Below are 26,978 nucleotides of genomic sequence, written 5' to 3'. Positions count from 1 at the left end.
TCAATTGCTATTAGTAAGCACAAATCATTTTTTTTTCTCCCTACCACCACCCCCAACTTTTTTTTCAGACAGGCAGTCCAGGCTGGCCTCCAACTCTCTATGAAGCCTAGGATAAGTTCGAACTTCCGATCCCCCTGCTTCCACCTCCTGAGTGCCGGGATTGCAAGTGTGAACCACCAGGCTGTGTTTATGTTCTGCTGGGGATCGAACCCAGGTCTTTGTGCATGCTAGGCAAGCAAGCACTTTGCCCATGAAGCCAGATAGGATTTTAGAATAGGAGCACGAGGCGCACCACAACTGTTCCAGCCACAAGAGCTGTCTCTTTCTCCCACTTTGAGTTGCTTCTGTCCTGAGGGTAGGGGACACAGCCAGGAAAAGGATGGAGAGGGTATCACCAGGAAGGGACACAGGTGCAGAGCCTGCTTTAAGAAGCTAAGCCCCTCCCTCCCTCCCTCCTATCCCCCATCACAGGTCTGGTGCCAGACACCAGTAGTTGAGGCAACTGCTGCCTCTGTTGTCCTTTTGGAATGAAAGCCATTGCAGTACTGGATGGTAGTAGTTACCAGGGTAACCCGATTTATCCAGAGACAGTAGAAACTCTGGGTAAATTCTTCAAAGACAGCACAGAACAGAAACAAATACTTAAGTTACGACTCACGGTTTTTGCCTCGTTCTTCAACGCGTAGGTTTCAAAAGTCAAACTTCTTTCATGGTAGTGCTGGGGCTCCAGCCCAGGTAACGATGCTTGCTGGGCAAACTTTATGGCACCAAGCTATGCAGTGCTGGAGGGATGGCTGCTAACTAGGACACTTTTAGGTGCTAGGCTGTGTCTCAGTGCGAGCTCTTGCCCATCATGGCGACCCACGGTTCCTTGCCCAGTACAGGACAAAGGAAAGCAGTAGCTCCCTTTCCGTGCCCTTGCTGCATAATTACAAGTTGTCTCGGTTGCAACTGGGAGAAGAAAATGACAAGTTTCCTACCTTGCCCCTTTCTCTTTGGTGGCACCTCTACTAAGGACCGTGTTTCGTCCTGATGCCGGCTCTGATTTTTCTTCTGTGGGAGATCCAAATCCAGCACTAAAACGAAAACTATTTTTCTTTTTTGTCATTTGAAAAAACACAGTTTATTCTAGTCACACTAACAGTGCCGACAGGTGACATTTTAAAGGTAAGCATCATTAGAAGGCCCTTTCTCTTCCATCATGATTGGGTTCAATCTCCACTGCTGTCAGGGCTACTCTAGCCACAGTTTTGAGAAACTCAACCTCCACCACAGCTCCTCCACATCTCATTTCCCCAGAGATCTGTGCCGGCCGCATCAGCTTATGAAACACTTATGCAGCTAAATCCCCATAAAAAGAAAAGGAATTGATTTACCAAAATCTAAAACTCTAAAAACAACAACAACAACAACAACAACAACAACAACACACACACACACACACACACACACACACACACCCCGCACACCAAATTTTCAACCACCTAGGCAGGTTGGTTGAGTATTGATAGAATGTGTCCTTACTTGGCCTTCTCCTTGCTTGCCCTTCTTAAGGAAGATGAAGAAGAAATGCTTCGTCCATAGCCAACGTCCGACGATTTATCCTCCATAGACGGAGGTGGGGAGCTAAAACATTATACGTTTGAAGTTAGGTACAGCTGAAATTTGTCAATGCTAACTTTGTCCTGGAAAAGCAAACTTCTTGGAAAAGTCGTACTTGCAGAAGAGTAACAAGAAGTTAAGACAAAACTACCCAAGCCTGAAATGGATATTAACCATTGAGTTGCGGCTCAGCTGGCAGAGGGCAAAGCCCTCGTTTTGATCCTGGTCACCACATAAATCATGACTGGTGGTGTGCACTCAGTGATGGATGCGGAAATTCAAGGTCAGCCTCAACTACAAGAGGAGTTTAAGGCCATCTGTGCCACGAGTGATCCACTTTATAAAACCAAAACTTTGGAAGCCAGCATGATGATGCACACCTTTAGAGGCAGAGGCAGGTGGCTATCTATGACTTCAAGGCCAACCTAGACTACACAGTAAGTTCCAGGCCAGCCAGAACTACATAGTGAGACCCTGCATTTATTTTAATGTTACTTTAATTTTCAGAGTTACCATTTATTTATTCTAAAGAAAAATGATGGGTACTCATTTCTGGAGATTTCTCAATATTTCATACACTTTACATTCTTTGGTTGTTTTCCAAGGAAAGTATGAGATGTTCTATGTCAGGCTGAGTTTATGGATCAGCTCTTATTTTCACAGTGTCAGATTCAGCCTGGACGTCCCCATACTGGCAGCTTTTTCTACTTGCAAGTCGACAGACAAAATCGGCATACATCCCTCCCTGCAGCGCCCTTCCCCCAAGGACTCACATATCAGATTTATTGTTGACTAGGAGAATAGCACGTTGATCATTCAGCTCCTGTAAGCACAGTTCCTTCAGTGGCAAAAGCTTGGTGCCAGGATTTATCTGTAAGATATTGTAAGCACAAAAGCTGATTCTCTGCATGTGTTGGAGTTTAAACATCAGTGCTAATAGGAGGAGTTCTAGACAGTTTGAAGGCTCTAACTCATTCATGTGCACACATACTGTAGATAAATAATAGAGACAGACAAGATAGTAGGTAGGTAGACAGACACATTACATATATCATACATACATGTATACATAGATTCATGGATAGATAGATAGATAGATAGATAGATAGATAGATAGATAGATAGGTGGCTGGCTAGAAGATAGAGATACATACATACATACATACATACATACATACATACATACATACATACAAGATAGATACATATGTAGACAGACAGACAGACAGATAGACTGATAGATAATTTCTATACACAATTAAATATGGAAGCCAGAGCTTGCAGACACTCCCTTATACCCACATTCTTTGCTGGCCTGCCCTCAGCTCCTCCATATCACAGCTATTGTCACTGGAAGAGTTTGTATCCAAAAATCTAACTATACACTCCAGGGAGGGCTTTGCCTGTCAAAATATCTGTGGGCTGAAACTGATCTCACAGTGTTGTGGGCTAACCTAAAGAGAAGTTGCGGCTGGAAAGACGGCCTAACCGTTAAGAAGACTTGTTTCTCTTGACCTGGGTTCAGTTCTGGGAACCCGTGTGTCATTTTACAACTGTCTTACTCTTGTTCCAGGAGATGCTCCCTTCTGTCTTTCCCATGTCCCAGGCATATATATGGTGCATACACACACATGCAGGTAAGATACTCATGGACATGCTAACAGACAGGGGAGAAAATTTCATAGGGTCCCACTTCTAGAGAACCAACTGCAGGGAACTGATCACTGCTGGGAGAAGGGGAATTAGCTTATTCCCAGGGATGAGCCCCCTCATTGGTTTCCAAGGTAGGATGGTTCTCTCCCTCTCCCTCTCTCTCCCTCTCTTTCCTTCTTTCTCTCCCTCTCTCCCCCTCTCTTCCCCTCTGTCCCCCTCTCTCTCCCTTCCTCTCTCCTCCTCTCTTCCCCTTTCTCTCTCCCCCCTCCCTCTCCCTGTCTCCCTCCCTTCTTACTCCCTCCCCTCTGTCCATGTGCCTATCTGTCATCCATCCATCCATCATCCATTCATCTGTCTATCCATCCATCCATCTGTCCATCCATCCATCATCCATCTGTCCATCCGTTCATCCATCCATCCATTCATCATCCATCTGTCCATCTATGCATACAAATAGATATATTTTTATGTAACAAAAATAATCAAGAAAAAGAGGCTATAAAGTTGACAGTGGAGAGGCACAGAAGGGGGTTGAGGATAATTTTGTCAGCCTGAAAGAAAGGGCAGAAATAAATCAATTTCTTAGTCTCCTTGTGATCGAGTAACAGATTTCATTACTATTTAAGATACTTTTTGGGTTCTTTTCAAAATAATGCAAAGCAGTCCTCCAAAACAAAGACGGATCCCAACATGCGTTTCTCGTTTCAGATTGAGAACGCGTAGTAGTCTTCAGGAATCAGATGACCTGGGCTCCTTTGTCCATATGAAGTAAGGGTAACGCCATCTTGTTTTCTTCCATTTTTATCAGCTTAGCTTCCATGCTGCCCTGTCCTGATACTCCCTAAACATGCCAAGCACATTTACTCTTGTTCCTCTGCCCAGAGATTTCTTTCCCAAATAGTCCCCCAAAGCCAGCTTTCCCCACTCTCTCTACGTTTTTGTGCAGATGCTATACAACACTTGAGAACGACAGCCCTCAGTCCTGTTACCTCCTAGTTTTGTCGATGCCCTCATCCTGATTCTGCTCTGATCTCCCTTGCTCACTATTCAGCTCTAGCACATTGCTGTTGTTTTTTATCTTCCCTCTCCTCCAATGACAGCACTACTCCATGGGAGCACTCCTACCCAGGGAGCACTCCTACCCAGGGAGCACTCTTCAAATGGGAGCACTCCTCTCAAGGGAGCACTCTTCAAATGGGAGCACTTCTCCCAAGGGAGCACTCCTCCATGGGAGCACTCCTACCCAGGGAGCACTCCTACCCAGGGAGCACTCTTCAAATGGGAGCACTTCTCCCAAGGGAGCACTCCTCCCAAGGGAGCAGACATCTTGTATCCTTTTCATTCAGTTGTGTTGTAGTTAAAGCCTGTGACATCAGAAGCATACTACTTACAGAATGAACGAATCAGAATTCTCCTTTGTATAGAATATTGTCTTATTGAATGTTTCAAAGACTCAAGCCAGCGTTTCTCTGTGTGTCAGTGTTTTCTGTTGGGGTTCCTGCTCTTGTCCTTAGTTCTCCTGAATCATCTGCTGTTACTGTAGTTCTTTCAAAATTACTCACCGTTGAATAAGAGGAGCAGTTTTTCGGTGGTTCGTGTGTGTTGTGGGATGTTACTGAGACTGAGATTAACAAGCCGACTTAAACAGCAAGTAAAATAGAATCTAGTTAAAAGTGTATGAGGGCGCCAAAATCTTATAGCCAGAAGTAGTTCAGGCTAAAGTGCTGACTTTCACATTTCTATCTGCAAAAAATATAGAGTATGTTTGGTGCTTATAAAATAGTAATGTAATGGCATCATGTGTGATTAAAGGGGAAATCATAGTAAAACACAAATAAATGTTACCACTTACCCGACCGTAATCATAGAATCCATCGCTAATTATGTTGCTTGATGACAAGTAGCCAGTCTGGCTATATTTCAGAGAAAGATTGTTGTTGAGTAATTTGTTATAGGCTGCCTCGCTAAATTTATTTTTCCGACTTAATGATCGATTAATTTCTTCAAGGATATCTAGGGCCCTGTTGATAAAATTAAAAATAAAATAAAATAAAGTAAAGCCTGTGTTGTTTGCTTTCTCCAAGCCAACGGACATTGAGTTCCCATTTATATCCCTAAGCTCCTGAGCGAAGAATTGAGATGGAAAGCCGAGAGCCTCCTCTGCCTTTTTAAATGAGGTGAAACTGACAGAATTATGAAGACAAATCAGCACTTTCTGAGAACATAAATGCCACGCAATAACTCATATTTAAACAGTTGCTGGGACATGGTCTGGATAAATGTCTGTGTGTTAAAAGCTTGGTCATTGGCCTGAGGTACTTTTGGGAGGTGGTGGAAACACTGGAGGTGGGGTCTAGCAGGAGGGAGGTGGGGTCTAGCAGGAGGGAGGTGGGGTCTAGCAGGAGGGAGGTGGGGTCTAGCAGGAGGGAGGTGGGGTCTAGCAGGAGGAGGGGTGGGGTCTAGCAGGAGGGAGAGGTGGGGTCTAGGAGGAGGGAGGGGTGGGGTCTAGCAGGAAGGAGGTGGGGTCTAGCAGGAGGGAGGTGGGGTCTAGCAGCAGGGAGAGGTGGGGTCTAGCAGGAGGGAGAGGTGGGGTCTAGCAGGAGGGAAGGGTGGGGTCTAGCAGGAGGGAGGGGTGGGGTCTAGCAGGAGGGAGATGGGGGTCTAGCAGGAGGGAGATGGGGTCTAGCAGGAGGGAGGGGTGGGGTCTAGCAGGAGGGAAGGGTGGGGTCTAGCAGGAAGGATGGAGGCAAGAGGACAGGAGCTCTACTTGGGTCCGTGTTCCCACAGTGATGTGATGCCTCATCCAGGTCCAAACGCGACAAGGCCAAGAAACCACGAACTAAAATATCTGAAATCCGGAGCCCAAATAAACCTTTCTCTTTTGTAAGATTTTTTTCTCAGGCATTGCTACAGCAACAGAAAACCGACAAATGGGTGTGCTAAAGGAAAAATCTCGTTTGTGTTTTGTCATTTCTTTAAATGTTGGGTTGGCATACAGAGTAATGGGGCCCAGACAGTGACTGCTCATGTCTTTAATCCTAATACTCAGAAGGCAGAGGTTTGAGGCCAGCCTGGTCTATGGAGTGAGTTCCAGGACAGTCAGGGCTATACAGAGTGGACCCTAAAAACCAAACCAAACCAAACCAAAAACAAATAAACAAATAAACAAACAAACAGGGAACGGGCTCTATTCTGATACGTTGACATTGTATTTTTATGCATTGTGTTATTGTGCTGTACTCCACTTTGTATGCTCATTGGCCTTCCTCACCCTCCCTGCTCCTCTATTGCTGGTTCCCATCTACACTCTACATAGCCCACACGTGCCTTTCCGAGTCTAGATCTGAATTTCACCCAGTGATCTCCAGTTCCACTTTTCTTCAGATGTCATGACTGCTGTTTTATTAAGGATTGGATAAAGTCCCACGTTGAGTATTACCACGTTTTCTTTACCTGTTTGTCAGTGGACATCTAGGCTGGGTCGGGTGTGTATTTGCATGGTCTCTGTGGTGTGCTCAGTCCCTTGGATACGGTCTACATTCTCTCTAGCTACGTGGAAGGGCCCATCACTCCCTGCACCTTCAACAATGTCCCTGTCACTCGTTTTCTTGATGCCAACTGTTGTGGTTGGGTAAAATGGAATATCGGAATAATTTAAATTTGGCTTTCCCGATGGCTAAGGATGATGGATAGCTTTCCAGATACCCGAGAGTCATTTGTATTTCTTCTTGTGGGGATGCTCACTTCATGTTTATTGACTGGGTGGTTCTTCTGATCTCTGAAGATTTTTTATATATTCCAGTTATTTGTCCCTTAGAGTCTGTTACGCAACGAGTGAACATATTGCTCTCTTGTGATGACTGTCTGCTCATGCTGGGGACCACTTCCTGCTGTGCATAATTTGAGAAACGCCACCTCACTTGTGAATTCTTGGGATTATTCCCTATGCCCTTGGAATGCCTTTCAGAAAGGCATTCCTTCTCTGAGCCTATATTATTCTATCAGTTTCAAGGTTGAATAGATCTTTCTGCACTGTAAGAGATGTGAATCTATTCATTTTCTACATGTGCATAGCCATGTGTCATTAGTCAAATATGCTGTCTTTTCTACCGTGTGTATTTTTGGCATCTTTGTCAAAAATCATAGGACTGGGGCTGTGTGGGTTAATATCTGGAACCTCTATTGCACTCCGTTGTTCTGTATGTATGTTTTGGTGCCATCTAGGCTCTCTATGTTTTGGTGCCATCTAGGTTTGTGACCGTGGCTCGTTAGTGTAATTTTAGACCAACTATTCAGATTCCTTCAGTTCTCTCTGACTGATACCGCTTTGCCTCTCTTGGGTTTCTCGAGCTTTCAACGTGAACCTCAGGATTGTCTTTTCTAGTTCCATGAAGTATGTTATTGGAATCTTGATGGGTCCCGTGTTCAGTCTGAGGATTACTTTTGAAGTCCTGATGTTTCTCCATGATTGATCACGCCGGTTCAGGGGTGTCTGTGTAGCTTGTCTCTCCACCTCTAGTGTCTTCTTCAGCTTTGCTCTATAGTGTCTTAAAGTTTTCATGTTAGAGGTCTTTTATGTCACAGGTTACATTTATCCCTAGGTTTTTTTTTAAAAAGTTATTTTAAATGGAATTCATTTCTCTTCCATTTTTTTCTTAGCAAGTTTAGTATTGGCACACAGGAAAACTACTGATTTCTAGACGTTGGTTTTGGATCCTACTGGTTTGTGAGAGTGCTTGTCATTCTGAGAGTGACAGTTTTTCTGTGAAACATTTAGGATCTTTTGAGTTGAAGATTAAGCTTTCTGCAAGAGGGGACAATTTGGCTCCTCCTATTCATCCGTTTCTCTCTGGTTTCTCCAGCTAAGACTTTGTGCACTGTTGAATCTGAGCAGTCACCATAGCTGTCTGTGTCTTATTCCTGATCTCAGAGATGATGATTTGAGTTTTTCTCTACTTAGAAATGTTGGCTGAAGGTTTGCGGCATGTATCCTTAATTCTGTTGAGGTGTGATCCTTTTTTTGCCCTAATTTCTTCAGGGCTTTTATCATGGAGGGATGTTGAACCTCTCAGATGCCTTTTCTCAGGCAATCGTCATGGCGGGATGACCTAGGTTTCAGTTCACTTATTCCCCGTTACACTGCAGAGTCGGCAGAATTCTGCAGTGAGTTGGTCTGCCCCTGGCTTTTCTATCATTGTTCATTTAGTGCAAAAAGATTATATAATAAGAAAAACTGCTCGGGGATGAGTGGAGACTCTCAAACTCCATTTGCTACTATGCTAACAAGAACTGAGTTCACCTACAGCTTGTGGGGAGCGGGAACTGGGAGGAGGATGCTATCTAACTGCGGATATCAGGTGAAGGTCTGGCGGAGGGTGACAAAAGATGGTAGATTTGACCCAGCCAGGCTTCTTTAGGCTTGAGCTGTGCTTGGCAAAGGTGGAAGAGAACCATTTATCAAGATGGAAAAGGAACTTGGGAACACGGAGTGTGGATGACTCAAGGTGCACGCCTTGGGTGGACAGAGTAGGGAAAGATGCTCTGTCCCGAGGGTGGCCCTCCCTGAGTGTGAGGCTCATTGACAGTGCAGGCTCTACTGGGCGCTCCTTGCACCTAATCGGTCTGTTGCTCTCCTCTGGTTTTGAGCTACACGAAAGGCGCATGCACTCACCCGAGCCTGCATAGCTCAACGGCCATCAGCTCGTCACCGGCACAGACCATTATAGCCCAGCTGGCGTGCCTTCGGACCTCGTCGTTCTTGGAGTGCAGGAGCTCAATCAGGGGCTCCAGGCCGCCGCAGTTCTTCAACTGCAACAGAAACCAAAACTGACACGTTCAGAGTACAGCCACAGGAGTGGCAGCCCATATCTGTAATCTCAGTGTTCAGTCGCTGGGGCAGGAGGCTCCAAGTTCAAGTCCAGCCTGTGGTGCAGAGCAAGACCTAACTGCAAAACCCCAGGGTGGCCCTGTTGATATGGTTCATGGGTGGTGAGCTGCCTGCCATGCCTGGAACCCTGGGTTCCATCCTCAGCAGGGCATGGGAAATAGAAAAAAAAATCAGCATTCATACATTAGAAAAATCTCATTGAATATACAAAGGGTTCAACTTTTTTAGAATGAGCCAATTTAGAGTTGTTAAATTCAGAGGGAAGTCTGCCAGTCTTCGTAAGAATCCAGCTTTTCATTCTGGGCTAAGAAACCCAGGAAAGTCAATGCAGATGTCTTCAGAATTCCCCTGGGACACCGCTGGGAGCCCACGCCCTGCAGTAAGGGGGAAACTGCTCAATCAGCCTGCACCTGAACACTGACGCTTCACTTGGTCATGACAGACATAAATGTGTCCCCTACTGCTGAAAGTGACTTTACACAGGTGATAAAAGTGAAGTCGTTGTCACTAGGGGACGGTGCTATACTCTAAGCAGTCCCAGTGTCCTCACAAAGATTGTAACAAAAGAAGCCAGGATGCCGGAAACAGAGGGCACAATGGGATGGATGTGCTGCTGCTGTGACCATCTTGAAGGCGAGGAAGGGACGTAAGCCAAAGAATGCAGATGTCTCTAGTCGAGAAGCTGCCATGGCCAATGGAAGTGACACACAACACACATACACACACAACATATATACACACAACATGCACACACACCATACACAACATATACACATACAACATACACACACAAAACATACACACACAACATACACATACCCACAACATACACAACACACACATACATACACAACATACACACACACAACACACACACAAAACATACACACACACAACATACACACACAACATACACACACACAACATACACACATAAAACATACACATACAATGTACACATACAACACACATACAACATACACATATGCACAAAACATACACACACAAAACATACACATACAATGTACACATACAACACACACAACATACACATATGCACAAAACATACACACATACTACACACAGGCATACACACAAATACACACACACACACACACACACACACACACACACACACACCATGCTTGCATGTGCACACTGGGACTACAGCTCACTGTTCCTCTGAGCTGACAAACACTCCTCACAGCACAGCACGGCCCAGGTCAGCAGCAGAGCCAAAGCCATGCTTGAAGAGTCCTGCAGGAAAGGGCTTGGCCTTGTTATCTTCACCAAATAAAAGTCGATTCCTTAGGGAACAGACAAGGAGAAGAGAACAAGAAAGGAGCTGGATGGAGCTATGTCAGTTACGTCATTCAACATTTCTGGGGATGGACCTCCAACAACAAAGCAACCATCTGAAAGTTTGCTTGTTGGTCTTGTGCTTGAGAAGCAATGTTACATTCTCTATGTCTGGAGAATAAAAAGAACGTTCCAGAAATAGTGCCAAGGGCAATGTTCAAAGTCAAGGCCATGTGGACAATGATTCACTTTCAAACATTTTCAAGGCAAACACAGGGGCACTGGTTCGTTTGAGACATGGCATGCTTAGGACGAAATTTCTGACCACATTTATTTCTGGGTATCACCAAGATAGAAGTCTAACACCCTGTGTTCTATTGGCAGAGAGCTAACTTATTAATTCCTCCGTCCATTCATTTTCTCATTCATTTAACAGCTAACGTTAAACGGGCATTATGAAAGTCAGGTATGGAGGCCCCCATCTGCAATACCAGCTCTCAGAGGGAGGAGGATGGTGAGCCCCAGGCCAGAGGCCAGACTGGCTTCTGCAGTGAGACCCTGTAGAAAATAATTCACAAGTGAACAGTATGTACCAGGCATACAGTAGCAACAAGGACAAAGGGCAGAAAATTCTGTTCCTTTCCCAAAAGTTTGGAGGCGTTTATAATTTTTCCTTCTTGAACCCTGAGATGTGGAATAGGAAGACAGGGAGAGACCTGGCGAGTAACAGAAGCACAAAGAGGGCTCCAGCTAAGCTGGGGGGTTGGAGAATGTGCCGCAAGATGAGGTGGGTAAAGGCGGCTTTGGGTGGGAAGAACTATTTACCAGGTAGATAACAAGCAAGGTGCCCTTTGCATTCAGAGAAATGGAGGAGGTAAGGAAAGAGCGGACATTCACATGGACGTAGAGTGCAATGGTGTGAGCAGGGTCGCGCTGGAGAGTCAGTATGGACAGGAAGGCAGAAAACAGTCTCCTGTAGCGTCCCGGACTAGGCAGACCCAGGTCCTCTGCAAGCGCGGGATAGCTTGACCACCGCACTGTCGCTTGGCAACAAGGTACCAACACCCAGCTCAGTGCCCCGCACGGGTAGTGGTAGATAAATACCCAGTGGCTAGCTGGATGCCTCACTAGAAAAGAGACGTGTCAACAGAAATGAAGACAGTTGCGAAGATTGGATAGTGGTCTGAGCAGATGGCATAACTCTGAACCAGTTCAGCCTCACCTCGTTGCGGGACTCCACGTCGCAGGCAGTGGCAGCCACAGTGAGCGCCGCGGTGCTCTGCACCACAGTGTTGGTGGAGTGCAGCGGGCCCAGCAGTGCGCGCATTATTTCGTGGTTCTGGATGATAGCTCGCAGAGGCTCCTGTATGGCCATGTTGGTCAGCACCGTGGCAGCATTGGCAACGGCTCCATCCCGCTTGCTCGACAGGATGTTTATCAGCGGGTCAATGGCATCTGCTTCTGCAGCAGCACTGTGAACAACAGAGAGAAAGGAATGCCATTCTCTCAATTTCAAGGCAGTATCAGAGGAGTTTGCAACCCACTTAGAAACAGGGTGGTTTGTCATGCAATGAGCCCAGAAGGAAATGCTACTGATCTAAGTGCAGTCTGGGATAAATGAGTGAAATTATGCAATCCTTTTGGGTTATAGAAAAATAAACCAAAACGTTTTAGTACTCTAAGTGCTGGGTGTTTGGTCAGTTACTATCCTCAGTGAAGATGATTTTAATTGTCAACAATCTAGAGTCACCAGAGAGGAGTCTAAGTTAAGCATTGTCTAGATTTGATTGAGTGTTTTGGGGGAATTATGTTGATTCTAGTCACTGATATGGGAAAACCTGACCACTGTGGGTGGCACCATTCCCTAGGCATGGGATTCTGAATTATGTGAGTGGAGAAAGCCAGCTGAGCACTCGTGTTCATGTATAATTTCATAGCTGTCTCCCCTTGACTGTGGGCGTGATACGACTGGCTGCTTCAGGTTTCTGCTGCCCTGGCTTCCTGAGAGAGTTGTACTCGACAAGGAAGTCAGTCATGCATGCATTTTGGCCAAGACAGGCTTATTACGACGGTTAAAGATGGGAGGCATTTCATGCAAGGGGCTGTACTGTTAAGTGCCTGAAAATATAACCCTGTGTAATAAGATATACGGAGCACACTGGCTCCAAAGGACCTACAGGGGCCAGACCTACCGGAGCTATCGTCTCAGCAACGGGGAGAGCAAGGAGTTCAAGACCTTTCCTGACTACAGAGTGAGCTCAAGTTTAGCCTGGGCTACTTGGTAAGACAGTCTCAAAAGAAAAAGCAAAAAGCATGAAGGGGCCTGGAGATGTGGCCGGCAGTAGAATGCTAACATAGCACACGCTTACCTATCACAGGCATGGCTCTAGGCTCAATCCCCAGCAACACAACAACCATGCCAACAATAACAACATCTACCATTTATCTTAGTTACCGTGTTAGTACAAGTCATCAAGACAGCAAAGATTATTGACACTCTAATAACTTGAACGTCTCGAGTTTGAACATCTCAAATTTATATGGCATGGACTCTTTATCACCTAGGATTGTGTCATAAAACCAGAAAGGGGGGAGGGGTAATGCTGTCTGGTGTAGTCCCTGGCGTCCCAATGCCTTTAACTCGATAGCATCACCTGAATCTGTTTACTGTGAGGGAGGACCAGTGTCCTTCAAAACAAAAGTCATGACAATCGTCCTGTCGATCCATCCATCCATCCATCCATCCATCCATCCATCCATCCATCCATCCATCCATCCATCCCAGAGAAGATTACAACTGAAATCTGGATAGGAAATCTGGTCCTGGGGGAGAGTAGGCTGTGATGTCCACACAAACCAGCTCAGAAGGAACAAGAAGGCGGCTCTGCTTTGATGATGGGCCAGCAGGTTCCACCCCCAGGCCTGCCTGCCTGCCTGCCTGCACCGTGCTTTATTAGGTTAGCCCTTCCAGCACACTTGCTGCTTCTGTGGTGAAGGTGATAGCCAGTTTCACTCCCAGGCTTCCTCTGGCTCTTGGGCTGCAGTTGATATGGTGGTCAGTTGGTCTTAGAGCTTCAAGCCTTATCAAGAACTTCTCCATGTTTTGTTTATGTCATTTTATAGTTCAGATACTGAAGTTTAAAAGAATTTCTGTAGCATCTACGTGTGTGTCTCCCCTGCCCCCGTGTGTGTGTGTGTGTGTGTGTGTGTGTGTGTGTGTGTGTGTGTGTGTGTGCATGTGCACATGAGTGCACATGCACATGCCAAAGTCAGAAACCGGGCCTTTGTCCACACTTTACCTCACAGCTACTTACCAACTCCTGGAAGTTCAAGACCAATGTATTCTTCTAGTCAACACATACTGGAATCTTTTCAAGACTCTTCTTTTGAGTTATTTTTCCCAACCCAGACCCTCATGTCAAATGCTTCAAATCCTTAACTACCAGAAGCAAGATGCTCAACTTCTTTGTCAATACGTGGGAATTCTTTTTTATTTTTTTTTGAAAATTAAGAAAAGCACACCTTACTTTTTTTTTTTCATTTCTCATGAGGAGAAGAAAGAAAGCAATAGGGCTTTGGAGGGATGGCTGCTACCTAGTTAGGATGATGATCGCTCTTGCAAAGGACCTGCCTTGATTAGCTCAAAACCACCTGTAACTTCAGTTCTAGGAGGTCAAGTGTCCTCTGCTCATCTCCCTGGGAACTGGGTATTCAAGTGGTACACAGACACACATGCAGGTAAACCACACATAAAATAAAAATAGTTTAAAAAAAAAAAAGACCCAGCCTGTATTTCAGGAGGAGAGGGGAGGGGGATGGGAGGGGGAGGACAAAGATGATGGAACTAAGAATAGTGCCCCACCAAGACTAGGGACTCCCCTAAGTAAGACCTGAGCTCTGGGCTCTTCTGTTCAGTGATAGAATTTTCTGGGAAATGTGCTTTGCCTTGGTTTGTCGGTCGCTACCTTCTGCTTTTTTTTTTTTTCTTTGCTTTTTATGAAGACAATAAAAGAAGTGCATAAAAGTCTGGCTGTTTAAAAGACCCAGATTTCTGGGACACAGAGGAAGACAGTGTTTACTGAGCTGAAAAGCCTCCCAGAGATAAACCGAGCTTTGAGCTCCAGGAAGAAAAGCATGCACTGGACCTCCACCCTCTGCCTCGAGTTTGCGTTCTGCATAATAATTCTAAAAACAATTACTAAAATGAGCTTGTGGCAAAGGGGGTGTCGTCACAACTCTTTTTGCCTAAAAACAAGCTAATTATAGAGATAGGTATATAATACAAAATTTTTACAGTAAAACAATGTTTGCCTTCATTTTGTTTCTTCCAAACCCACGATATTCCCTTGCACTTCTTCCAGTCTCTAACGGGGACATCCGGAATCTGAAGGCTGTCGCATTTTTAAAAAAAACATGTTTCAGTTTCCTTCACAGCACAGTGTTACCCAGACAAATGAGACAGAAGTCGGACTGCTGTATTACAAAACCCAGAATTGTAGGGCCATATGTCACCACAATAGTTAGAAAATATTTTCTGATATTTACCAGCATTCATCACCATCCAGTTGGAGTTTACTCAAATGAGTTTAAAGTGCAAAATTTTTAAAATGAGCTCAACCACAAATATGGAGCTGGGTGAGAACATCTGTGTGTGTGACGAACAGAGGTGAAGTCTAGCAGGCTGAGGCTGTAGGCTACCTAACCACTACGCTACCCGCCCCCTTTGTTCTCATCTCTCCGAGCTCCACCCAAATCCCTTCTCCTGTGGGTGAACACCAGTGCAGAGGGCCCACACATGCACGCCACCCTTGACTTTTAGTTCGAGTAAGGATTTTTGAAAAGTGACAGATGTTCGATAGAAACCGCGCTAAAGGTTTTCAATTCGAACCTTTTCTCGGGTTGTCGATATATTGGTATTTGCCGTAATCCATTCCTTCTCATTCCCGGCCCTCTTCCCTCCCTCCTTCCACCTGTCCTCTCCCAGGCACCATACAGTGTGCTGCGTCAGGAGGCTATGATGTTGGGGAGGTTGGGGGTATTGACTACATTCTGACTTAATTTCTGTTCTAAATAGATCTGAGGGAATATAAGCCCATTGTGGAGCCTGGAACATCAACCAGTAAGTCCTAATATGTCCCATGCTACAGTTAACACAGTATTTTAAAATTATAATCATACTGCTTACTCCAAACTCTCACAGATTCCTGTCAGGTTAATGCCCAGATTACCCACACAGCTTCCCAAGTCCGGCCTGCCTGCTCCTGCCTTCCCCCTCCACCCTCCCCCTCCGTGTGTCCCACCTCAGGACGTATATACAAGCTCTTCCTGCTCCCACCTCCGTCCCCTGGATAATTCGCTTCCACAGTTTGGCACAAATGGCTTTTCCTCAAGAAAGGAACTCTGGATCCCCAAACTCAGTTCTTTTTTTTTTTTAAACCTGAACTTAAATCTCTGTAAAATATTCATAACTGCCATGGTTCAGAAACAATGTTTTGGTGCAGACCTCGGCAGTCAAACATAACAAAATGTGACTGTTTTGCACTTGTCATGGATTCAGCAGTTTTCACTGTCGTTCCCGAGGCCTTCAAACTAACAACAAAACAAGCCCCCAAAACAAAACTACAACAAAAACCAAAATGGATACCAAAGTTCACTAAAGAAAAATCCAGTCATCCGTATAGCATCGACTGATGGCATACGGTGCTATTTTACATTCGTGTGTTTGCACTGATGTGCCCTTTGCCCTGATCACCGTTCCCCACCCCTCCTGTGTTTCCTCCGGAGGAACTCCATGCCATTCATTGGCTGTTTAAGCCTCCGTGCTCCGTCTTTGCTGTCCAGTGTGACCCCCTGGTCAATCGCTCCCCCCTCATGAGCCTCCCGCCTGCTACACGCTTCTTAGAGCCAAGGTTTGCCTTTTATTTGGTTCTTATCTCCAGCTTAAAGGAGGCCAGAATATTTTACTGCCTTGGATTAACTCATGGTAGTGAGTGGAATTGTGGGAGGTTTGAGAAAGGATGGCGAGGGAGACGAAGAACTGGGTGTTCTTTGCCTAAGCTGACCTTAAGTCCAGCCCGTCCCACTCCTCCGGCAACGTTGTTGTTATATTGAGAGAACTTTTGGACGAAGTTGAGTGATGAAATTTTGCACCTTAAAGAAAGGGCGTCTTAGGAATCTGCTCGTTTCTCACACGAGGGGAGTCGCTGTCTTTGCAAACCGTGATTCTGAATGTGCCACCAGGCCACGGCATTCGGTCCTGGATTTGGATCCTTCCGCAGGTTTAAGAGCCGTGTTCAACAGCTCTGTAATGACTGGTTACATGAATCAAGGGTGACCTTGGGCACTCTGGAAATCTGTTTAACAGAGCCCACATACAGGGTAACGTGTGGAAGCCGGCAGAACAGATGGTGATGTTGGCAATGAGAACCTTGTTTGTTTACAGCGACTACAACCATTCCCACCAGCGTGACATTTCATATGTCTCTGAGTTTTGTCACACCGAGGAAGACATATTGGCACAGCCAGGCTGCGGTGGTCGAGACAGGCGCGCTCAGTACGGTTCAGGATGGCACCTGTGGCTGTGCCAGCTGACAGGAGACCTGCACGGGTGAAGCACCGGGGCAGGCCCTGACAAGCAGGTGATGCGGCTTCTCCTGGTTACCAGAGCCAGAGCCGGACTGCAGAGCGCAGGGGTCCGCACTCCCCCTTTCCTGTTTCTGCCCAAAAAGCACTGTGTTGGGTTGCAGAGGGGGCTCAGCTGTTAAAGGTGAGGCTTGAAACCCTGAAGACAAGAAGTGGGATGAGTTTGCTAAAGAGGTCGGTTCCAGAGTTGAAAGCAGGGATCGCCTGGCAATAGCCCTCAGCTTCGGAATGCTGGCGCGGTGGCTGTACACCAGGGATGACAATACTGGCCGGGAAGATTTCTTTTGAATTGTAGACATATCCTTAAAGTGAAAGATCCTGAGGTAGCAAGGTCATTATTATAAAGTAAAAATTAGCTGAAAGACACGACTGTGTTTTGTCCTTTGCAGAAAAACAAAGACAGGATCAAATACTTGGAGATATGTGAAAACGAATGGTTTGGATCAGGATGATTTCCCAAGTGTTCTTTCCTTCCTGTCTCTGACACGGTTTCTGCAGAAGGACTCTGCAACCAGAGGCTCAAGCATGCTGGCCCAGCACTTCCGCTGACAGCATGAGTGTTTTTGTTACAAATTTGAAGGCAGTCAATCAAAGTCCGTGGGAATCAAATGTAATTTTCTTATGCAGAGTGCCAAGGAGTCTTTATTGACCTATCTGTTTGATCAGAATTCTTCACTTCCTTCCCTGTCTGCCTCCCTCCGTTTCAAAAGCCAGACTGCTCCGCCGCGGGTAATTAATGGGTAGTAATGAACTACCTGCCAAGGGGAGAGAACGGCTCCCTTCATTCCACACGGTTCACTTGTCTTCTAATAAAATAGGGATGATGCTCAACGTGTTTGGTTGCCCAGGACAAATGATTTTGCAGTTAGCAAATGCTCCTGGGTAGCCTAGGAATCGGTCTGTAATATCTATAAATGACACAGAATCGAATTCCACAATAATTAAAGATATAATTTTACATTGTTAATAAGGGCACTGAATGCTGTAGTGCTCTGAAAAAAATCTAAATCCCCAGCACTGAGCTGTCCCTCTTGGTTCCATGCAGGTCCCTGGGCCCCTCTTAAGACCCTAGAGTCAGTCACACTCCTCTTTACGACCCTGTGATATTTGGTTTCACGTACATATCTGTCCCTTTTGAAAATTGTCTTTTGAGATGACTGAGGGATGCTCACTTGTAGTTTTAGCACTGGAGAGGCCGACACAGGAGGATTGGGATAGCCTGGGCTACTGGCCATACCCTGTCTCAAAACTAAAATACACTCTCACACTCAGGCTGGAGGAATGCAGGTCCCCAGGGCCCTTGTCCCTACCCGCCCCCCAACACACACACACTGCCTCTCTACAGCTGGAGCAACACCTTACACAGCATTGACACAGAAAGAACTGTGGGAAAGTAGTGACAAGATTACCAACAGGTCCTGAGCTTGAAGATGAATTCATAGATAAATAACAAAACGTCATAATAGGGGAAGCCCTCGGAGCCCCTATGGGTGTCCTTTCTGGAGAGAAGAGACTATTGGAAGGGCCAGGACCTGCCGTACTGAGCAGCTCAGAGGTGCTGGTTGCAATCCTGCTATTTCCTAGTTGTTAAAGACGCGATTCGGACGCTAGGGAAGTGTTCATGAAGGTGTTGACCGCTGTCACAGGATTAAAATCCTCACTGTGTGACCTTTAATCCACCCCATTTATTTTGTTTTGTCTGTTTGCTTGCTTGAAGCCTGATTTCCCATAGCCTAGATAGGCCTTCTACTCACTATGAAGTCAGAGATGACCTTACACTCCTGATTCCTCTGTCTCTGCCTCCCAGGTGCTGGGATCACAGCCACACGGTCATGCCCAGAGGTCTTTGTTTTAAACATTCCAGTGTTTTCAGAGTCTGCCTTCCCCTAAAATCTGTTTGTTTCACTTTGTTGTTGTTTATGGAGTGAGAGGCCAAGAAGATCAGAGGAAAGAAAAAACAAGAGAGGAGTCTGGGATTAAAGACCGATTAACTTCTGTCCAGAGAGCAAGAGCCTCCCACTGGCCGCACAACTGATAAGCGGGGTGTGGGGTGAGCTGCAAGGGTAGAGAGAAGTAATGAAGGACAGGCTATTGTCTCAGAGCGCCTCAGTGTCCTGCCAACCTCTGGTAACCTGGAGAAGTAACACGCCTCTACTTGCTTATGTGTAAAGGGAATGCAGGCACAGGACAGTGACAGGGACATTCCTTCACGCGTAAGACTTCTGTCGGATCTGAAGATACACTCTACTGAGGTACTTAGTACTTAATGCTTGCCATGACTGCCAGCTACCAACAGTAGCAGAACCTACCACAGGGAAATATGACCGGATTTCGCCATTTGTATGTGTGGGTAGAGTCATCCCTTTCAGACCACCTTCCAGCCAGACAGCTGAAATAAACCTGCAGGGTTAGAGCGAAGGCAGCTTCTTCGGAGATCGCCCCGAGCCTTGCCATGTAACTGCAATTAATGGGCAATAAGGGCCAATTCCCAAGTGAAGGAAAATGGAGAGAATGATTAATAATATGAAAAGTCAAGGTGGATACAAACTAACTTACAGGTTTAAATAGGCTTCAAATTAAAAGAGAAATAGTCTGAGGATATCCAATCTGTTTGATAATTTCCTGTGGAAATCAGTAATGCCGGAAACCAGACAGTACCAGCAACTTTAAAATGTTATGCAAATATCAGCTCCACTCTGTAGGTAATAAAGGCAGCACGGATAATTTTCTAATTGAACATTTTATGAGATTCCCTGAGCCTCGGAAAACTGGTAGCTAATCAAATTCAAAGTGTTTGTCGAGGTCTGGCAAGCATCAGCCGGCACCGAGTAGGGATGGGGAATCAGGCAGTTTTATTGAAAACTCGGGTTTTCATTCCGGGTGCTTTTTGACTTCAGTATGACTCCCCCCCACCCTGCACCCCAGCCCAATAAAAGCAAACTGAGGACAAGACTGTTCTGTGCAGACAGGAATAGAGGCACTATGGGGGGGATCAAACGCACAGCCGTTTGGTGAACTTGGACGGAAGGGACGAAGGAATGATCCGGAGGATGCCATGAGGGCTCCTCCCATTTGTCACTGAAACACAAAGGACTTTCATTACTTTATTTATTTGCTTGCTCATGGCAAACGTTCGTGTGCGCCGTGGCTTGTGTGTGCAGGTCAGAGGGCAACCCTTGAGGGTCGGTCTTTCTTTCCACTGTGGGGTAGGGCCTGAGAATCAAATGCAAGACGTCAGGCTTAGGGACAAGGGTCATTCATTACCCACTGTCCAATCTCAGAGGCTCTCAAAGGACTTTTACAGAACCAAGCTCTTTGAAATATTATCCTAAATTTTTAAAAAAGGACCATCCTTCAAACAAAACCAGCCCTCCTAAAGCGGCTCAATTTTATGTTGCCTCTCACTTGTATTGGGAGTCTGCCAAGCTTCTAAAATTTTACAACGAATTTAAACAAAAATTAAATGATCTCTTCTATTGCTCAAACGTGCTGCGTTTGTCCCTGTGATAACACAGCGAGGCAAATATTCAGCCACTGATGGAGAAATTAGAAAGAAAAAAAAAAAAGAGGCGTCAAAACATTTTGAAATGACTGCACCTCGGAAAGAGACAAAGACAGACACAAATATCCTCTAACCGTGTGTTTAGCCGTAGAATACTATCACAATGAAATGCTTTCCAGATCACAATCTTTTAATAATGTTCCAAAAATATTATTTTAGGCTCACCAGAGTGTTTCAAATTAAATTAGTGTGTGTTTCATTAAAACACACGGCGCTCTGTTCGTTTTTGCCCCTCCCCCAACTCCCTCCTGAGCCGCCACTAGGGGGCAGTATGAAGACGCGGTTCCTGACGCTGTGGGTGAAGGGAAATCGCTCAGAAAACCTATTTCTTCAGAAAAACCCTACGCGACAAAGACAATAACTGCGCGGCTTAGGCTTTAGGTCCGACCCACGCATCAAGCCTAGGTGCTGAGTTTGCGTCTTTCGTAGGTCATTTCTCAGTCCAATGTTTCTTTAAGGGTTTTGAGCCCTGAGATTACTTATCCTAAGTGAATCTGGGTGCTGGGGAGAAGTGGGTCCAGACAGAGTGGTAATTTGTCCTTAAAGGACGATAGTAAACAAACTGCAGCCATCTCGAGGGTTGTGGTTGCGTCTCCCTGCAGGAGACGACGAGGGAGAAGGGCAGAACTGGCATTTGGCCACTTTTAACAGATGTGTTTTGTTGTATTCTTGTCTTCAAAATAACTGGTCATCACTCACTGTTACAGTCATCATTTTACAAGAAAATATGGCGACTCTACGGATAATCTACAGGTTAAAAGGTATTCGAAGAAATGGTAAAATAAATAAACACGGCATGTTATGTTACCAACCCCACGCCCAGTTTTATTTGTTTGGATGGTGATTTTTCAAAGCATGAACACACACACACACACACACACACACACACACACACACACTTTCTGCACTAAGCAGAGATAATACTCACTTCAGCTCCGACCATTCCTGACTATGATGGGACGGGACCTGGTGGTCACTTGAGTCCCGGCTTTTCTTGAGGCAATGCCATATGAGATACTGACTTTTGCAATAGTCTATAAAAATCTATCCTGGGGATGTATTTAAATTTTTTCTCCACATATTATTAGATATGAAAATCAACAAATAGATTTTGTAGACATTAAAGTGATACTACCTGTCTTCCTTCAGCTTTATTTAATGGGTGAGAATTTTTCTTTGTTTCTATACTAGTCAAGGGAAATTTTAATATCAATAATACAAAATGATCAGCACAGGGATAGTCGAAAGTTAGCAAAGCACCCAGTCACATCCATGTGAGGCTCTCTGCCTCTGCACAGAGTCCTTTAATCAGCATCCTGCCCAGAGGTCACACAAAAGTAGAAAAGTCCCTAGAGACTTCTCTCTGCTATTTCAAAGGCTTAAGTAGCCCAACAATTAATCAGTGTATTTTTAAGTGGCCAGTATGTATGTTACACTTCAGAACTTTCTTGGGTGACTGCTTTTGTGGGCGATTGAGAAGCTATACAAACAAACTGCCAATTCCACAGGAGAATGGGGAGAGGGGGCGTCTTTAAAATTCTAGGGCCTTTAAAACTATCTTCGTGGAGCTAAGGTAGGATGGCTATGGAGAGTCAGGGTCTGTATGGTTGAACACCCCTGACTGTGAAGAGTTTGGCCTCAATTACAAGTTTCTATTTTCTTGTAAGTATTAAAATGATTATAGTTAGTGTCTTCAAATATTTACTAAAATTGGATCTTTGAAAGAGATCTCTTTAAAAATGCCCAGTCAACATTTATACTCATTTCCAAATCTTGCCATGGTTTATCAATGTGTAAATTATCAGTTATCAGAAGGATATTGAATTCTTTCCATTCTTGGGACAACGTGGGATCTAATTCTGGTCAGATCCAACAGATGGCAGTGATGTTATAAATTGTTTAAAATATCCTCATTACATGTAGGATCAGCTACTCAGAAGGATGTCAAGCACAAATCACTTGCTCCGCACTTGTATAAATTATTTAAGAGTTTGAAATGATTAATTGGGCAGAAAAGTACAGGGTAAATAAAACATGAAATTCAACTGGAGATATTTCCTGCATCCAAAAATTAAATAGCTTCTCATTTCCAAAAGGCATTACACAGAGAGAACTGTCAAGTAGATTCCCAGCAAACCAAGGAAGGAGAGCTGCCCCAAACTAGCCAAGGGCTACCTGTTCACTCTGGTTTTTACTGATTCATCCCATTTTCACCTCCAGACAGACTTGTCTTCACTGTCTCCTACTTTATGGCCCATTCGAAACAATTTCTTTCTCCTTTCATTTCTAACAAAAGACCCTGGCAATTCTTGTCTGTCATTCAGATAAGCACTTTGATTCCTGTTCATTGTTTCTTATTCATTAACCTTTATTCTACAAAAAAAAAAAATAAATAAAAAAAAATAAAAGCCAAAAGTGGGAATGAAAGGCTTCTAGAGGGAAACCACTGTTAACTTCTGTGCGTCTGTGATCCAAATTGTACAGACAAACCATCGTTAGTCACTTCCTGTTTGAAGAAATGGCCACTGGTAGGCATGTTTACGTGAACGTTTATTTCAGCTTGACAAAATCCATTGGTATTTTAGGAAAGGCATTTCTCTCTTCCCGTATTGACCTCTGGTTAGTAACTCATTTGGATCAAGAAGATACTGTGGTCATTTTACCAAACAGTAAAATGGAGAGCTTGTGTAAATGAATATAAGTTGTTTGTGTGTCTTAAGGTAACAAAATTGTATAGGAGTGAATTATGCGACCTGCAAAAGAAAGCACCTGCTTTGGTTTTTGTCTTTATATGGTACTACATTCTCATTCCTCCTCCTCCAGATGTGTGTGTGTGTGTGTGTGTGTGTGTGTGTGTGTGTGTGTGTGTGTGTTATAGGGTGACCATACAGAAAGAGGAGGTTAATTTTATTTAAATTTATTATTGGTCAATAACCTAGTAATATTTTCTTTTCAGTATAAATGGGTCATAACCTTTTCCCTTTTAATGTGCTAATAGTTTTGTCAAAAAAGGGTGGTTTTAAAAAATTATCATGATTTCTTTATCATCTGTTACATTTGAATATGAACATGAAACACTACTAACTAGTAAATTTCTTGAAATTTGTACATAAAACAAAAGTCACCTCCTTGCAAACTCCCATTCATTAGTGCTGCATTTAATCTTTTTAAACAAAGAAGACGGAGTTCGAACATTGTCTTAGAACTCTCTCTCTCTCTCTCTCTCTCTCTCTCTCTCTCTCTCTCTCGGTTTTTAACTATACACCCACCCACACTCCAATCTCACAACAGGTCTCCTATTTGTCTTGGTCATGTCCATTTCCAAGATGACATCTTGTATTTCCACAGATTCTGGTTATAGAAGCCCTGGACTCCTCTGTTAAAGGACCCGGGGCTGGCTCAGTGCCCCTTCTGTTATTTTCTAATAAGGACCCGGGGCTGGCTCAGTGCCCCTTCTGTTATTTTCTTTTTTTTTTTTTTTTTTTTTTTTTTGGTTCTTTTTTTTCGGAGCTGGGGACCGAACCCAGGGCCTTGCGCTTCCTAGGTAAGCGCTCTACCACTGAGCTAAATCCCCAGCCCCAGCCCTTCTGTTATTTTCTAATAAGGACCCGGGGCTGGCTCAGTGCCCCTTCTGTTTTCCCCCATGAAGCCTCTGGAGCCATTTCTTCCACTTGGCTGCTTCATCTTCATTAGGAGCGCCTGCGACTCCAAGTTTGGAGGACTAGCATTGGTCAGGATTCCTTGGGCTACTTGACCCAAGCCCAATGGAGGCGGCAGATGGCTTCTTGAGTGTCCAGCTACCCGTGGCAAATACAAACTTGGGGTCTTTGTAGGATTTGCTGTAGATGTGCCCTTTGACTGGAACTTGCCACCCATTAGTGAGGGACATAGCTCTCCGTGGGTTTTCTCATCCTCGGGTCCTCCAGCAGTCTGTTGGCGGAAGCTTCCCGCTTCGCCTCTCCTGCAATCCCACCGGCATCACACTAAACTTCGCATCTTTCCACTTTGGGTTCTTTTTTTTAAACCTCTCGTCCCTTCTTCCACCTCCACCCCCAACTATCTGCGGAACAGAGCTGTTCTAGACGCTTAGAATGTGGGAATGAATCAGTAAAAAGATGGCCTCCTCCACTGTTCTGGTGGTAGTGAGAGAGGATATAAACAGCGATCAACCAACCACAAGATGGAAAGCGGCAAGAGAACGCGCGAGGGCTGGACCAGGGCAGGAGGGGGAAACCCAGCCGTGTAAGCTAGGGCAGATTTCAACACAGTAGTGATGCTTTCCCAAGTGGCTTGGATTTCTCGAAAAACATTCTAGGCAAGAGGATTGTCAGTTCAAAACGCCTTGGGCAAGATACTTCTGGAATTGGAAAGGACCTCTAGAACATATTCTATAGCCTGTTTTACTCTTGGATGTTTTTCTCCAGCAATGCTAATTTGTCTGTTAATGGAGTAAGCTACAGTCTCATTGAGAGAACTTGGCAGGCTGGCTAGAAATGGCCTCTGAGAGACTGGAACATGTACTTGGGAAGCATCCCCTATCTTGTGGCTTTCATATAAAATTGGACATGGCTAGTTGCCTGGCACCAGGGCTTCTGAGTCACCGAAAGGCAGGGATTTCGAGGGAATTTTGGCAAGGAAAGCTAAGGAGTCAGCCAGCCGGAAGTGAAGGTAAATGAGTACAACCTGCCAATAAAAGGTCCAGAGGATCCTTGGAACTCCAGGGGACTGTCCCTCCACAGTCTGCATTCATGGCGGCAGAGAGGCCCCATGCTCCCTGAAGTTTCCTCAGAAAAGCACTACTGAGAACTCTGCAGACACAGGTTCAACCCTGGCTCTGACCTTCACCCCCGACTCCCTATCCCATCTCCCCACCACACCACAGCCTCAGGGGCAGGGCAAGCACGCAGAAGGGTGGAACGAAGGGATTTAGAATCCTTTCATTCAAACTCATTACAAACTGTTTCAAGTGTTCCTCTGTGAAGAAAAGCCACATTCACAGGAAAGATGGAGATGTGATCAAATGACTTTAAACCTGGAAAACCTGACACGGAAGGGGCTGGATGGACTGGGTATTTGCTATGCTGCTGAGGAAACCTCCCGTCCGCACGTTATCGTTACAGTGAGTATGTTCTGAGTGAGAAGCAGGATGCATGGTGGCCCCAGAGCAGATGTACTAGATGAGAAACTGGCTCGTGGAAGGGCTATACGATTTCATTTTTAGGTCATAAAAATTGGAATGAAAAAGCATTTGTCCCTTTTGCAAAAAAAAAAAAAAAAAAAAAGTAACCTCGAAGTATGGTGACAGTGTCTTCTTCTTCTTCCTCTTCCTCTTCCTCTTCTTCCTCTTCCTCTTCTTCCTCTTCTTCTTCTTCTCCTTCTTCCTCTTCCTCCTCCTCCTCCTCTCTTCTTCTTCCTCTTCCTCTTCTTCCTCTTCTTCCTCTTCTTCTTCTTCTCCTTCTTCCTCTTCCTCCTCCTCCTCTCTTCTTCTTCCTCTTCCTCTTCCTCTTCCTCTTCTTCTTCTTCTTCTTCTTCTTCTTCTTCTTCTTCTTCTTCTTCTTCCCCATCCTCCTCCTCCTCCTCCATTTTTCTCTTCTTTTCTTTCTCTTTTTAACTTGGTTTAGTTGAGTTGATTGCCCAAACACTACTCAGGTTACAAAATAAGCTTCTAATTCCAGAAAATGTCCCCACTGTGAGAACAGCTGTGAGTGCTCAGCCCTGGAGGAGATACCTATGCCTCCCCACTCCGTCTTCCCCTTCACCCAGGACTCAAGAAACATTTCATAAGAGGGCGCATAAAGAATGTAAGAGCAGGGCTGGAGAGATGGCTCAGTGGTTAAGAACACTGACTGCTCTTCCAGAGGTCCTGAGTTCAAATCCCAGCAACCACATGGTGGCTCACAACCATCTGTAACGGGATCTGGTGCTGTATACATAATAAAAAAAAAAATGGAAGAGTGGGGGGGGATAGGAAAGAGGGATAGGAAAGTCTGTCCTCTGCTGCTGTACCTGAGGGCTCACAGTAGAGAGATAGACAGATACATACATAGATGATGGATGGATGGGTAGATAGATAGACAGATACATACATAGATGATGGATGGATAGATAGATAGATAGATAGATAGATAGATAGATAGATAGTTGAAGTAGGGAAGGATATGAATGCGGATGCTGCCTTGGAAGGGATTAGAGAGAGAGGAGGCAGATATGATCAAGCTAAATTGTATGTATTCTATGAAAAAATTCAAGAATAAGTAAAAACTTATTATTTTTTAAAAAATAGAAATTCATTTTAGGAATGTCCAGATGTGAATATAGGAGACAAGCAACCTC

The 26,978-nt window shown here is 45.0% G+C and overlaps 1 protein-coding gene across 7 annotated transcripts in view; it reads right to left on the bottom strand.

Annotated features, from left to right (window-relative positions):
- The window catches only part of Armc3 (armadillo repeat containing 3), a 103,464-nt gene that overhangs the window by 12,714 nt on the left and 63,772 nt on the right, over window positions 1–26,978 (bottom strand). For 4 of the 7 annotated variants that reach the window (XM_017600429.3, XM_017600428.3, XM_017600430.3 and 1 more), the window contains exons 11-16: window positions 11,664–11,913; window positions 8,927–9,063; window positions 5,108–5,276; window positions 2,376–2,473; window positions 1,525–1,626; window positions 981–1,088 (exon numbers count right to left, since the gene is read on the bottom strand). In XM_017600429.3, the coding sequence (XP_017455918.1) occupies window positions 981–1,088; window positions 1,525–1,626; window positions 2,376–2,473; window positions 5,108–5,276; window positions 8,927–9,063; window positions 11,664–11,913 (864 nt within the window). The remainder of the gene's footprint in view (window positions 1–980; window positions 1,089–1,524; window positions 1,627–2,375; window positions 2,474–5,107; window positions 5,277–8,926; window positions 9,064–11,663; window positions 11,914–26,978) is intronic. The other 3 variants (XM_063276004.1, XM_039095275.2, NM_001287020.1) reach the window with 1 other exon arrangement.

Source organism: Rattus norvegicus, chromosome 17, assembly GCF_036323735.1.
Source record: "Rattus norvegicus strain BN/NHsdMcwi chromosome 17, GRCr8, whole genome shotgun sequence".
Taxonomy (NCBI): domain Eukaryota; kingdom Metazoa; phylum Chordata; class Mammalia; order Rodentia; family Muridae; genus Rattus; species Rattus norvegicus.
The sequence above is the reverse complement of the archived record's forward strand: the minus strand, read 5'-3'. Positions and strand labels throughout refer to the sequence as shown.